The sequence below is a fragment of the Erinaceus europaeus genome, chromosome 1 (genome assembly GCF_950295315.1).
Source record: "Erinaceus europaeus chromosome 1, mEriEur2.1, whole genome shotgun sequence".
Classification (NCBI taxonomy): Eukaryota; Metazoa; Chordata; class Mammalia; order Eulipotyphla; family Erinaceidae; genus Erinaceus; species Erinaceus europaeus.
The window spans coordinates 203,528,496-203,544,207 of NC_080162.1; the positions used below are offsets into that span (position 1 = coordinate 203,528,496).

The 15,712-nt window shown below is 43.9% G+C and overlaps 1 protein-coding gene across 1 annotated transcript in view; it reads left to right on the forward strand.

Annotated features, from left to right (window-relative positions):
- Positions 1–13,078, forward strand: part of HHLA1 (HHLA1 neighbor of OC90) — a 44,929-nt gene extending 31,851 nt beyond the window's left edge. Inside the window, exons 12-14 of the mRNA XM_060202384.1 lie at positions 1,975–2,131; positions 8,411–8,493; positions 12,184–13,078. Of these exons, the coding sequence (XP_060058367.1) occupies positions 1,975–2,131; positions 8,411–8,493; positions 12,184–12,227 (284 nt within the window). The 3' untranslated portion in view covers positions 12,228–13,078. The remainder of the gene's footprint in view (positions 1–1,974; positions 2,132–8,410; positions 8,494–12,183) is intronic.
- The last annotated feature ends 2,634 nt before the right edge of the window (positions 13,079–15,712 follow it).

Sequence of the window (15,712 nt, forward strand, 5' to 3'; positions counted from 1 at the left end):
TAAGGATCCCGGTTGGAGCCCCCGGCTCCCCACCTGCAGGGGAGTCGCTTCACAAGCGGTGAAGCAGGTCTGCAGGTGTCTGTCTTTCTCTCCCCCTCTCTGTCTTCCCCTCCTCTCTCCATTTCTCTCTGTCCTATCCAACAACAATGACATCAGCAATAATAACTACAACAACAATAAAAACAACAAGGTCAATAAAAAGAAAATAAATAAATATTTTTACACAGAAAGAAAGCAAGTGCAGTGGCTAGAACACCAGACTCATGGGCAGGAAGTCCCAGGTTTGATCCCTGGCATTTTATGGGCACGAGTCGTGCCTTGGTTTGCCCTCTCCCTCTCTCATTAGCAATTGAATAAACAAATCTTATTTTTTCTTAAAAAAAAAAAAAAGAAAACTTTTTATCTTGAGTGTCTATTAGAAGTGTTTATAACACAGTGGATGTCCAATAAAGGCTTACTGCATCCATTCGTAATCATAATAGCTACTCTCTATTCCATGTCAGGGACTTTCTAATCAATGATTACTTCATAAAAACTGTTTAATTTAATCCTCCTAGTCACCTTATAGTGGATCATATCTGTGCCCATGTACAGGTCATACACACATGTGAACACATGTCTAGAAATACCCATACAAACATGCATCATATGAAATACTTGTGAATACACACACACACACACACACACACCCCTCTTCATGCACAAGTATACTCTTGTGCACACAGGTCTATACCCCACCTTTGTATTCTCTTTCTTCTGCTGCTTCTTCTCCTTCTCCTCTTTCTCCTTCTCCTTCTCCTTCTTTTGTCTCCAGGGTTATAACTGAGGCTCAGCACTTGCACTACGAATCCCCTGCTCCCGGCATCCATTTTTCCCCATTTTATTTGATAACACAGAGAGAAAATGAGAGTTATAGACACCTGTCGACCAGCATCACCACTTGTGAAGCAACCCCCTTGCAGGTGGGGAGCTGGAAGCTCAAACCTGGATTCCTGTGCAGGTCCTTACGCTTGTACTACGTGCGCTAACTGGGTATGCCACCACCCAGTGCCCTGTATTCACTCTTAAATTTGTTTTGATTTATTAATTTATTAGATAGAGACATTCAGAAATTGAAAGGAAGAAGGGAACAGAGAGGGAGAGAGCCAGAGAGACACCTGTAACACAACTTCACCACTCACAAAACTTCCCCCTTTCAAGGGGGACCGAGGATTCAGACCTGGGTCCTTGTGCACTGTAACGTGTGCACTCAACCAGGTGTGCCACCACCCGGCCCCTCCTCTGTATTCTCTCTACCAGCAGATTAGTCACCTTTTCCCCATCCGTCCCTTGCATCATGCTGAGTCACCACATACTTTAACAGCTGGATGGGGCATTTCTCCACCTGACACCTTTCTGTGCAATGCTTTTCTGTTTCTGTTTAAGATTTATGCCTCAGTGAAATTTTCTCTGGTTTCCTTCAGGAACTGGACCCCCATATCTTCTCTCTGCCTGTCTCTGGAACAGTCACAGGAGAGTAAATAGGCAGGGATAAAGAATTGCTATATCGGGAGTTGGGCAGTAGCACAGTGGGTTAAGCGCATGTGGTGAGAAGCAAGGACCAAAGTAAGGATCCCGGTTCGAGTCCCTGGATCCCCAACTGTAGGGGAGTCACTTCACAGGCGATGAAGCAGGTCTGCAAGTGTCTATCTTTCTCTCCTCCTCTCTGTCTTCTCCTTTTCTCTCCATTTCTTTCTGTCCTATCCTAAACAATGACATCAATAACAACAACAATAATAACGACAACAATAAAACAACAAGGGCAACAAAAGGGAAAATAAATAAATAAATATATATTTAAAAAGATTTGCGATGTCTGCTGTGTCAACCTACTTGGGGTAGAACTGCCTGTGATCAAGGACGAGGGTGTATTTACCTATCAAAATACCTACCTAAGAAGCTTCCTGACTCGTTCTTGGTGATCATCTCTTCCAGGGTGTCCTCAGCCACTCCTCAAGTTTGGGCTGATGACAGCTGCTCCTCTCAGCCTGGCCATTCAGAAGCTCAGCCCCTGTTTGATGGAACTCTGCCGCTTTTTTCAGCAATGTCTTTGCATGAGCCAAAGGAGGACGACCAGGCTGGAGACCGTGAGGTAACATGAGGCAGCTCCTGCTTCTCAGCCTTCTTATTCTGCCAGGCTTCTTTGCGGGTGGCTAGGTGGGCAGAAATTTACTAGTACATCAAGAACTGACATGGGTATTTCAAAGAACTGGCTTGGTTAGACCACCACTTTCTCGAAATCCAAGACTGAACTCTATTCATTTCTGAGTCCTCAGAACTAAGTGAGGGCCCGTCACAATATGTGTAGTTAAGGCGAGTTCAGCTGAGTGGTGTCACATCTGGTCAAATTACTGTAGAGTGTTTGGAGTGGTTCACTAACTCAAATGCCCTGTTTGGAGTGTTATTTTCTTTCTGTTTAATTCAATTTCTTTATTATCTTTATTTATTTAGTGGATAGAGACGGCCAGAAATCGAGGGAAGGGGGAGAGAGACAGAGACAGAGAGACAGAGAGACAGAGAGACAGCTGCAGACTTGCTTCACCACTCACAGCTTTCCCCTTGCAGGTGGGGACTGGGACTCAAACCTGGGTCCTTCTGCATTATAACATGTACACTCAGCCAGGTGTGCCACCACCATCTGGCCCCTCGAGTGTTATTTGCTAGAAGATAATAATCAGAAGATTTATCCATCTAAATTCCAGTGCTTTGATAAATCCCTAGCTGTCATGTACTTGTTAAATAAGAAAAAAAATTCAAAGACAAACCTCATCTTGTCTCAAGAAAGCTTAAGCATGGACATTTTCTTGTCTTGGCATGCTGCCTTTTCTTCAAAGATTTCATCTTGGCTACGAGTACAGAACCAATCAGCAAAGATGGATACTGCTGTTCTGGGGTTCAGTGCCAATCCCTGAAATCTTGAGTGTTCTTTTAAAAGTTTACTCAGGCCCTTCCCTGTTGTCTATATCCATTATTTACTGACACTGACCCTCACGTTTAAGATGGCAACAGCCCCTTTGTGATGCTGGATTTAACATCCACTGTGAATATTCCTTCTACCTAAGGGGGAAACAGGTCTGCTATGGGGACCAGATGGTGCTAGCAGACAAGCTAGAGACATGTGTCTACACAGCAGATGGATCCTCTAGGAGAAGAGATGTTTCCTTGCAGGACCAGACCCATTTCAGTCCCTTTACTCCCTGCTTTTTACTGCCACAAGTGTAGCATCATTGCTATACTTCAACTGCAGAGAGCTTCGTCACAGAGATAGAGGGGTGAACTAGAATTAGAAGTGTGTGGGCACTGTATCTTCATAGTCGGGTTGAAGAAATAGTTATAAGTACTCACTAAGGCTATAACATAAGGAGTCAGAGATACAGTTCACCTAGGAGGGTGTATGCCCCCTGTGAGCATGGATGGCTGATACTGTGATATTTGGAAGCTCCAGTATTGTGATCGCTCTTTCTTTCCCTCCTTATCTCTATCTAAGTGAAAATGTAGTCCAGAATCCTGGGTGCCTCAAGAAAGAAAAGAAGAGAAAGAGAAAGAAAGAAAGAAAGAAAGAAAGAAAGAAAGAAAGAAAGAAAGAGAGAGAGAAAGAAAGAGAGAAAAAAAGAAAGAGAGAAAGAAAGAAAGAAAATATGACATAATTACTGACAGAACCAAGTCATACATACTTGTATAAAACCGTTTAGTTTTCTTTTGGCTGGAGCAGCCATCTTCTAGTAAATCACCAAAATGACCAACACAAAGGGAAAGAGGAGAGGAGACCACTAGATGTTCTCCAGGCCTTTTAGAAAAACATGGAGTTGTTCCTTTGGCCACATAGATGTGGATCTATAAGAAAGGTGATATTATAGATGTAAAGGGAATGGGCACTGTTCAAAAAGGAATGCCCCACAAATGTCACCTTGGCAAAACTGAAGAGTCTACAGTGTTACCCAGCATGCTGCTGGTATTGTTGTAAACAAACAAGTCAAGGGCAAAAGATTCTTGTCAAGAGAATTCATGTTTGAATTGAGTGTATTAAGCACGCTGAGAGCAGAGACAGCTTCTTGAAACGTGTGAAGGAAAATGATCAGGAGAAAAGGAAGCCAAAGAGAAGGGGACTTGGGTTCAGCTGAAGCACCAGCCTGCCCCACACAGAGAAGCACACTTTGTGCGAACCAACGGGAAGGAACCAGAGCTGCTGGAACCCATTCCATATGAATTCATGACATGGTCAATATAAAAATAAAATATCAGAACTTAAAAAAAATTAGTTTTTATCCTCTTAGGCTGGAAGAATTAACAAGCAAGGAAATAGTTCCAAAAAAAAAAAAAAGTTCTGAATTTAAATGTAGAGAAATTTGGTATCTTATGAACCTGAGTTTACCCACTTATTTTCCATAATTCTAACTTGACAATAAAAAGTTCCATAATCTCATCTTAAACAATTGAATAAAAGCTAAGTGAGACAGAGTTGGAACTTGGCATGTCAGTGCATGTATCAAGGAAGACAGTCTCTACAACTAAGAAACACGTGGTTTAGTGGAATAGTTGGTCATATAAAGAAGAGACTGCTTCCAGGGTCACTTGATTAGTGCCGTTGCAAGTCCCGAGTGATGGGCTTGGGGACTCAAAAAGAAAGAACTAGGAAAGGTTTGTGGAGGAATGGCTTTGCAAGCAGAACATGGAAGAGGCCACTCCAGCAAAAGAAACATGCGCAGTAATGAAGTGGAAGGCAGCCTGGACTATCTTCGGACCTCGGAAATGCTTGCTGTGATGACCCTGGAGATGGCTGTCACCATGTCTGTATTCTTCCAAGCCCAACCCTTTCTATAGACTGTGTTCCTGTTCTGGGAAATCTTGCCTTGCCAAGCATCCAGTCCTCTCCTGCAAATGAGTTTTGACTTTTCCCAAAGAGATCCAACTTTTTTTTTCCTCCTTCATTTAAAGGGCATTGAACCCACTCCCTGAGGTAATGCAATATTGAACCCACTCCCTGAGGTAATGCAATATCCTCTGTGAGAGAGAGAGAGAGAGAGAGAGAGAGAGAATGACTACAGCTATACCACACTGAACATGCCCAATCTCGTCTGATCTCAGAAGCTAAACAGGGTAGGGCCTGGTTAGTACTTGGGTGGGAGAGGGAAAGGGAGAGAGGGAGGGAGGAAGGGAGAGAGGAGAGAGAGAGAGAGATGCATGTTAGTCTAAATTATAGAGGGTGAAATTAGGCCAAAGAACTCAGGCTCTCAGAATAATAGGGGGTAGGGACCACACAGCTGCTTACCTGGATGAACTCACAGGTTACATGTGCCAAGACTCAGGTTCAAGCTCCCAGCTTACACCTGCAATGGGGAAGCTTCAACAGTGTTGCGGGTGTCTCCCCTTTTCTCTCTCCCTTTCTCCCTCTCCCTCCTCTTTTAATTTCTCTCTGTCCTGTAAAAAGAAAGCGGCAAGAAAGAGGCAAGGGAGTTGGGTGGTAGCTCAACGGGTTAAGCGCACATGGCACAAAGCTCAAGGACCGGCATAAGGATCCCGGTTCGAGCCCCGGCTCCCCACCTGCAGGGCAGTCGCTTCACAGGCGGTGAAGCAGGTCTGCAGGTGTCTGTCTTTCTCTCCCCCTCTCTGTCTTCCCTTCCTCTCTTCATTTCTCTCTGTCCTATCCAACAATGACAACATCAACAATAATAACTACAACAACAATAAAAAGCAATAAGGGCAACAAAAAGGAAATAAATAATTTAAAAAAAAAAAAGAGGCAAAAAGAAAAAGAAATAACTATGAGCAGTGGTGGATTTGACATGCAGGCACTGAGCCCCAGGTGATAGCCCTGGAGATAAAGGAAAAGAAAAGTTTGTCAGTTTAGTGGAAGCCATGCTGCTGTGCACTTAAATTCAGCCACTGCCTCGCCCAGGCTGTGTGAGCTAACTGGCTATTCAGTTTATCTGTGAGATGGGTGAAGCCCTGCCTGCATGGCACATGACAATGTCGTGACCACTCTTCACGTAGAAGGGTAGTAGTGGGTAGTAGAAAAGGCCCCATTGTTCAGTGACTATGAGTCAGAGTGAAGGACATAGTGCATGCACCCCTGCCCGCAGTCCTGGAGAGCTGCAGTCAGGAGTTACTGCTGAAGAGACATTTCTGGTTGTTGATAGCAACCACAAATAGCCACGTCTGAATCCCACTTTAAACATCCTTGACAGAGTGGAGGAGCAGACTGTGGTTATGCAAAAAGACTGTCATGCCTGAGGCTCCAAAGTCCCAGGTTCAATCCCTCACACCACCACAAGCCAGAGGTGAGCTGTGTTCTGGTCTCTACCTCTGTATCTCTCTGTATTCCTCATTAAAATGAAATGAATGATAACACATACTGAAGAAGAAACAAACAACAACAAAACGTCCTTGACATATTGGGACTACGATAGCCAAACACTTTTGTCAGTGGTTGACCAAGCTGGACGTTGTATCTTTGAGGCTTGAGAGACCCTATGCGGCCTCAGCCTCACTGTGAAGACGGCCCTGTTGCTGTTCACCCCTGTGCTCCTGCTCGTCATCCACATGACTAACTGCCATGTTCTACTTTTCCCAGAGTGCCTTGCCAGCCAGCTTCCTGCTAATTTTTCCTTTGGAAGATAGTGGGGGGGGGGGGGGTAGAAAGGAAATAGAGGGGAAATAGAGGGGAAAACTCCCCCTTAATTTATTGTGAGCCCTAGTGGCTCAGCCCTTTTATGTCTCCTTCCCAGAATGAAACACCTGGGTTCTCTTTTCCCTGCTGGATCCTGACTCCCGCTGCTCTAATTGCTGACCAGGATAACAGTGTGTTCTGTCACAGAGTGGATTCTGTGGGCTGAAGTCAGCACCACAGTTTAGAAGCGATGTGATCGGGGTCAGGCGGTAGCACAGTGGGTTAAGTGCACGTAGCGCAGAGCGCAAGGATTGATGTAAGGATCCCGGTTCGAGCACCAGGCTCCCCACCTGCAGGGGAGTCGCTTCACAGGCAGTGAAGCAGGTCTGCACGTGTCTGTCTTTCTCTCCCCTCTCTGTCTTCCCCTCCTCTCCATTTCTCTCTGTCCTACCCAACAACAACGACATCAACAACAACAGTAATAACCACAACAAGGCTACAGCAACAAGAGCAACGAAAAGGGGGGGAAAATGGCCTCCAGGAGCAGTGGATTCATGGTGTAGGCAGTGAGCCCCAGCAATAACCCTGGAGGCAAAAAAAAAAGTGATGTGTTCATGGACAAACTCGCTCAGGGTGGTGCCTCAGTCTTCTAATACCCTATAAATAGGGTCGGGGGTGCAACCTCTATAGCTAGTTGTCCTTGAGTACCTAGTTACTCCACAGGGTATGCTAGAAAGACAGGATGATAATGATAAAAGAAACATTAGAGAATGTTTAGTCAAATCCTCTTTTTGCATCCAGTGAAGGAGTGAAAGAGAAGCACATTCCCAGAGTTCTGTAGGATGCAGTGGTCCAGCTGGCACTGCACATGGTTTTCACTGCAGTCCCCAAGACAGCCAGCCTAAAACAGCCTTAAACAGCCCTCTTCTCTCCCTCTCTCTGAACCACTCTTGTGCCTTAAATAGGCGTATCATTTATTGAGCACCTATTACCATCCTCTTGTTGTTGCTGCCACTGGAGTTTCACCACTCCAAGAAAATGTTGGGGGTTTTTTGCAGCTAGAGAGAGACAGAGAAAGAGAGACAGAGAGAGACTGTTGCCTCAGAGCTTCCTCCAACATGGTAGGATCCTGGCTAGAACTTTTATTGCACACAAGGCAAAGTACTGCACACTCCAGGTGAGCTGCTTTGCCTGCCTGTGCCATTTCTCTTGATGATCCATGAATATGGGTTCTATTAGTGCCTTAAGAATTTATGTGAACAAGGGGCCAGGTGGTGGCACACCTGTAAGTGCTCACATTACAGTGCGCAAGGACCCAGGTTCAAGCTCCTGGCCCCCACTTGCAGAGGAAAAGCTTCACAAGTGATCAAGCAGGCTGCACGTGTCTCTCTGCCTCTCCCTCTGTCTCCCTCTCTATTGCTCCCTCCCCTCTCAATTTCTGTCTCTACACAATAATAAATTAATATGATTACAAACAAACAAATCTCACAAAAAAAATAATTTATGTGAACAAAAATGATCCAGTCATCAACCTGAAGACACCCACCCTAGTGGGTGATTATAGAGCTCAGAGCAATCTCGCTGGCTCTTAAACATGAGGGGTTTTTTTTCTGCTCAGCCCCCTTCTCTGCCTTGTGTCCCAGGCTCTACCAGGATGGACAGGGAATTCCTTGTTGTGACTAACTGACCCTTATAACAAATGCTGATTTTCTTCTAAGTCATCGCAGGATAGGCATTGCTCTCAACATTGATTTAAATCTGCAGATACTGTCTTGACTACTATTCCTGGTTTGTGAAGAATGCAACCTATGTCTGTCAAAGGATGAAAAGGGTGTCTCACTCACAGAGTAAGCATCCACCTTGACCATGTTGTAATTGGGCTGTAAGTAGATTTCACAATACGGTTGTAGTAGCTGGTGTGACTCTCCTATTCCCGGCAGTACAGGAACAGCTGTAGTTCTTCCGGGCATAATTGTTTCCAGACAAAAAGCTCTAGGGCGTGCCTGGTTCCCCCTCACTAAACATTTTAATGTTTGTGGAAAGCTGTTGAGAAAGTAAGCTGGACTTAGTTCATCCAAACCTTTCTGTGCCGGGATAGCCTGAGGGTACTTCTTCCCGAGCTACTGCTCTCTGGGTTGGAGAGAACTCAACTGGAGCTGATCTAGGCTGCTGTGTGGGAGAGAGATCAGGAACTCGTGCTGCACCAACTTCCGCAGGAGATACACTCTGGAACTCTCGGAGCCGGAAAGCAATTTCCAAGTGTCTTTAATCAGAAGAGCAGCTGTTTTTATACTCTCCAAGTAGGGTGGAAACAGGATGTGATATAGAGAGGGTGGAGAGAAAAGTGACTGGTGAAAATCAGAGTGTGACAAGGAAGGGATCAGTGTGTGACAAGGAGGGGGTGGAGCAGGAGAGAATCCTATCATAGAACCACCAATGCCCTGGAGTGCTTTATGTAAAAGTGATTTATGTAAATAGACCAAAGCTTTGGATCAGTAAAATCCCTATATAGGCATATGGTTAAGCAGAAGCCAGGGGGAGATGGCAACTACCCAACATTTCTGTACATTAGTCACAAGTTCCTTATTTTCTCTGCTTCCCATGGGACCAGAAGAGACAAAGAAAAAGCAAACAAAAGATCCACCCCACATGAACACTCAAATATCTGACCAAAGAAAAATGTTTGCAAATAACTCAAGAAAAAGAAGGCAGTGTGAGGTGCTGGGAGAGTCCAGGAGCTCCCTGTCCTGAGGACATCAACGCCTGGTTTCCTTGAGATGCCAGACTTCTTTGTTTCTCTCCCACTCCCCCCAGACATCAATGGCTGATCCAGCATCTCTGGTTGCAAAGAGATGGTCTAGCCATTTCACTGTACCATCTACCTGACCTGTTTGCTAGAGAGACTCTTGTAAAAATGATGACATTATCTTGAGCTGCGTGAAAACTCCCGTCTTAATGTGACCCGTGAATTATCTGTGCGGTCACAGGGTCCGTGTTGGCAATGCTGAGCATTCAGCAGAGCCGTCATCCGGTCTCCCTGCAGTTCTGCAAAGACATCAGATGAAATTCATGACAGCCCTTCTTTTTTTTTTTTCCTTCATTGGGGATTAATGGTTTATAATCAACAGTAAAATACAGTAGTTGGTCCATGTGTAATGTTTCTCAGTCTTCCCTTTCTAGGTCCTCCTCTATCATCATGTTCCAGGGCCTGCACCCTTCTCCCCACCCACCCGACAGTCTTTTACTTTGGTGCCGTACACCAAACCCAGTCCAAGTTCTGCTTTGTGTTTTCTCATTTTTCAACTTTTTTTTATTATTATTATTAGTGATTCAATACTGATCAACAAGATTTTGGAATGAGAGGAATACAGTTCCCACTACCAGAGTGCCATATCCCATCCCCTCCATTGAAAGCAGCCCAAGGGGCCGGTTGGTGGTGCACCTGGTTGAGTGTTCACATCACAGTGCACAAGGACCCAGGTTCAAGCTCCTGGTCCCCACCTGCAGGGGGAAAGTTTCACAAGTGGTGGACCAGCTGTAGGTGCCTCTCTGTCTCTCTCACTATCTCTCCCTCTCCCCCTCTCAACTTCTCCCTGTCTCTATGAATTAATAAATAAATAAAAATAATTTTATTGTTGTAATTATTGTTTTTATTGATGTCATCATTATTGGATAGGGCAGAGAGAAATCCAGAGAGAAAGGAAAGACAGAGAGGGGGAGAGAAAGACAGACACACCTGCAGACCTGCTTCACCGCCTGTGAAGCGACCACCCTGCAGGTGGGGAGCCGGGGGCTCGAACCGGGATCCTGACGCCGGTCCTTGCACTTTGCGCCACGTGCGCTTAACCCGCTGCACTACTGCCCGACTCCCATAAAAATATTTTTAAAATAAGATCCCCTGTTCTTTTCAATTATTTTTTCTGCTTTGTGTTTTCTTATTTTTCAACTTCTTATTTTTAACTAGTGGTTTAATAATGATTAACAAGATTGTAAGATAACAGGGGTACTATTCCATACAGTTCCCACCACCAGAGAGCCGTATCCCATTCCCTCCATTGGAAGGTTCCCTATTCTTTATCCCTCTAGGAGAGTAGACCACAGATCTCTGTGGGGTGCAGAAGGTGGGAGGTCTGGTTTCTGTAATTGTTTCTCCTCTGCACATGGGTATTAACAGTTTGGTCCATACCCCCCGCCATGATGACAGCCCTTCTTAGGAACTCTTGTGCTTTTTATTTTTTCTGTGTTATCAGTCACTTCCTAGAAGATATTGTCTCAAAGCCTTTCTCTAAGCTTTATTTATTTTCCCAGTTCATTCAATAACTCCCCCTAGAATTCAATCTTCTATCTGGTTTCTTTTGTCTTTGTAGCTTTGTTTTTTATTTTGATTTACTATTATTATTATTATTATTATTATTACTATTTCCTCCAGGGTTATTGCTGGGACTCAGTGCCTGAACTATGAATCCACTGCTCTTGGAGCCTTTTTTTTTCCTTTTGTTACCCTCATTATCATTATTGTTATTGCTGTCATTGTTGAGAAATCAACATTGAGAGAAATCATGAGAGGAGGGGAAGACAGAGAAGAGGAGAGAAAGATAGACACCTGCAAACTTGCTTTACCATCTGTGAAGCGCCCCCTCCCCCCACAGGTGGAGAGCTGGGGGCTTGAACTGGGATCCTTACACTGGTCCTTGTGCTTTTGCACTATGTGTGCTCAACCCACTGCGCCACTGCCCAGCCCCCGGTTTTTTATTGTTTTTTTTTTTTCTATGCCATCTCTGATTTTCTCTTTTCCCTTTTGTTCATATAGTTTTTCCTTCTTTCTTTATTTTTTATTATCTTTATTTATTGGATAGAGATGGTCAGTAATTGAGAGGGAAGGGGGAGATAAAAAGGGAGAGAGAAAGAGAGACACCAACAGACTTGCTTCACCACTCGCAAAGCTTTCCCCCTGCAGGCTGAGACTGGGGCTTGAACATGGGTCCTTGAGCATTGTAACATGTGCGCTCAACCTGGTGCGCCACCACCCGGCCCTACTTACTTCCTTCTCAAACACAGTGCTCCTGAGTCCTAAGCAAAGTGTTCCATCTTCTTCCTCCTTTAATGACATCCAGTAAAGCTGATAGAAACTCAGTGAGATATATAAAGTGAAAGGCAGTTTTTATGAAAGAAAGGGGTCAAACGAGTAAAATAAAGGAATAAAGAAGGAGAAAAAAGAGACATACAGACAGACAGAGAGAGAAAAAGGTAGGGAGACATAGAGAGAAAAGAAAAAAGAGACGAGTGTCTTATGCCAATATTGCTTTCCTTTTCAGACTGGCAGGTGTCTAGCATAGACAGATCAGCTGTGAATGCTGATCACACAATCCCTGCTTAAGTTTACATTCAGGAGAAAGAAAACTATCTGTTAAATCTCAGTTTGGCGGTTTGAGGACTAGCATGAGTTACTCCAGTTGGGGCAATTGTCTGATTTTTTTTTTTTTTTTAGACAATTTCAGTACCTTCAGTTCTTTCTTTCTTTCTTTTTTTTCTCTCAGCCTTAAAGCAAAAATGCCTTGAAAATATCTGCAAGTCTGTGTGAGGCTTTGAAAAAGCAATGGACCCAAAGTATAAATTCAGTGGCACGCTTCACCTTGGTCCTTGGTTCAAGTGGGCCGCACTTGGCATATCTCAGCCAGGAGTGAACTTCTAGATCATCAAGAAACTAAAAGCAACAATTTTACAATAGTATTTTGTATCTGTCTTGTGAATCTGTATAAGTACTAAAGGTGGAAAAGCAAGCAGCAAAAGCAGTTACAAGGTCACAGAAATGTATCTATGCTCAAGAAACTCCCACGACACCCACAGCATGCCCAAGACTGGAGACATGGAGAAGAAACCAGCATGGATCAACTGGTTATGGCACTGAAACTCTGGCACGCCACTTGAGATTTTAAGAAGACAGCAAAGGGATACATGAATGATCCTGACCCTCGACTCAGGAGAGATGCACATGTTATCACTCTATAAGCTAACTCAGACTTGGTCATTTACAACTAAGCAGACTCTGGAAACTATGAAATCAAGATTTCTTTGTTAAACCCTTGCCCCCCACAGTAAGAGAGGATGAGTAATTATCTTCAGGAAGAGTTGTTTTGTTGATGTCATGTCTTGATTCCTCTTCTTTTTGCCCAAATCTGTTGGTCATTACGCCAGGTCCCCTGCATTGCTTGACGCTGTGGTCTATTTACATAATCATTGTTTTGCCTGAGACCCTCCCTGCCTGCAGGGTATTGGTCTAATCCCCACTGGTTAGATGGAAGCTTGCTACCTTCACACTCTTTTCTTCTCTCCAACCCCTCTCCTAGCCATTTCCTTTTCCAACCTGCCACTTCCATTTCAAAAGATGTAAATGTGTTTTCTCTGATCAATAAAGGCACTGCATTGCGTTCCCACTCAGCCACGAGTTCCTGGTCTCTTCTCTTCCCCGTAACCTGACACAACTCTAATGAGTGATTCCCAAGGACATCTTAGGGTTCATTGATTCACTAATATCTTTCACAGATCTCAGAAATGCCATTCTGTTCACATTCACCAGGTAGTATGTGGGACAGGAAGGAGGTTGGAGACCAAGGCCTGGTGTTGGAATAAGATGATGGTTTGGTGGAGGGGGATATGTATCACCATTTATCTTGGAGAGATGTGAAATGTACCCTTGTGAAAATAGTAACTCTGTAAATCAACATCTCCTTAATAGAGTGATGCTGAAGTGGAGAGAAATGTCAACAAAAGCAAAGTCACAGCAGGTAAAACCCTGCAGAACCCAGGCTCTCGCTTTCAGTTGTTCTCTCTTGCTGGAGTCACGTGGACACTACTTCATCTCCCCACAATAATGACACAGTGACAGTATGCTCACAGGAAGCATAGGTCAGATAGGAAAGCCCATCCAAGCCACAGTGTAAGAAATTTAACGGGGTGTTTTCCATGTAGAAACAAAGTGCCCACAAGATCAACAACTTTAATAAGTCAACTTAGATTATCTGGCATGGTTCAAAGTCCTGGTAAACAAAGATATCTTGTCTGGAAGGACAGTCCGAGGCTTTAGAAGCTATTTCCCAGAGACAGTGCAAGGGCTCAAGTTTTTTTTGAAAAGTGTAGAGTCTCAATGCCTTCGACCTGTCGTATATTATTCACCTACAGTGCAAGGGCTCAAGTTTTTTTTGGAAAGTGTAGAGTCTCAATGCCTTCGACCTGTCGTATATTATTCACCTACACACTGAGACAGGCTCTTCATTTCATCAGGACCCTTTTTGCTATCCCCAGATTTGCAGTTGCCCCAAGATCTCTGTCAATGTCTAGAGTCTGTGAACAACATTACTAAGAAGTTTTTCTTTCTCTAGTGAATGGAAAATCCTCCTTAGTTCCTCAGTTGGGAGATCCACAATCCTCCTGAGGTACCTAGAACCGTTTTCCACTCTGTTCCATCTCTGTACACCTTCTAGGTTATCTGTTTCCCATTTGTAACTGATGCTAACTACTTGTTGACAAAAGTTGTCTTCCAAATAGAAGGTCTAGATAGAAATGCCCTCCCCCGAAGGCATTTGATTGTCCTTGAACAACCTGATAATCATAGGAGTATTAAAGAGGTCAGATTTGAACTTTGGGGAGCAAATTAGCCAAACACTTCCCTGTCTATTCTTACACAGAAAAATTTCTTCTTACTCTCTAGAATATATGAGAGAGCTTCAAAGAAGGTGTTATATGTTATATGATATGTTATATAATATCATGCAAAGGACCCTCCAGTTGACAAAGCTGAGGGAGATGTGATAAATTTACTAGTACAAAGCGATGCAGTCTAGATGAGAATTAAGAAGACAGTGTGATTCACTAGGTGTGGACTCCTCTAACTAGACCTTTCTTCATAGATGAAGCTGATATTAATTAAGAACCTCTGTCAGAGAAGGATCCTTGATTTTTTCCTCAAAAAGTGAAGACTTTGGACAGACTAATGACATGGTCCTGGCATCAAGCTATCCACATTCCCCATGCCCATACTTTGAAATAATGACTAGGCATGGCAGTAGCTTAAAAAAAAATTCACATGTGGTAGACCTCTGAGGCCCATGCCAGACTCTAATCTTACAGACAGGAAAAAGATCACACCATCTGTCTGAACAGCAGCCAGGGCTGGAGAAAATTGGGGCGCAGGAACAGTCTTGTCAGAGCCTGAAATTGATGATCCCATGGAATCTTAAGAGAGATTTTATACACACACACACACACGCACATGCACATGCACACGCACATGCACAGGCACACACATGCCACAGTGAGTAAGTCCCGGTTTGGTAATGCTTCTGTAATGAAGAAGCTTCAGAAGTGTTGACACACTGTATTTCCTCTGAATATGTGCCTCTGTGGCCACCTGTGATTCACTGTTGAGCTCAAAGAGATGGAAAGTTATTGTCTCCAAGCTGATGAAGAAGACTGTACAACTTAAACATAGAACATGATTAAACAGCAATGTTCCTGGAGACAAAGAGATAACTGTCTTTCTATTTCATTCATGCCCCAAGAGAAAGCAGAAAATAAGAGAAAAGAATGGGGGGGGGGGAGGGTACATGATGGAAAAGGGGAGAAAGAGTAAGAAAGGAAGAAAAAGAAAGAGAAAAGATGGGAAGGGGATTTGGATTTTGTCCGAGTGTGCCTTTCTATGGGCTTGTGTGTTCATATTTGCATGAATAAAGGCCTTATTATTAGGCAATTAATGTTAAACTATTGTTCAATCACCTTTTTCTTTTTCCTTTTCTGTCTGAGTTTCTGTGAGCGTCACTCTCACCCTATCCTGCAACAGGAAAGGGAAAGGCTAAGTCCAGAACATTCCAGGGGATGTTTTAAGCCAGTGGCTTTTGATTAAGGAGATCACCTTGCCCCACAAGGAACAGCGAGAAATGTGTAAATACATTCTGTGAGCCACAGTCTACTACAGGCATCTGGAGGATAAAAGTCTAGGATGCTGCAAAACATCCCATAAGGCCCAGATGAGCCCCCATAACAACAACAAAAAAAGTTTGAGTCCAAAGA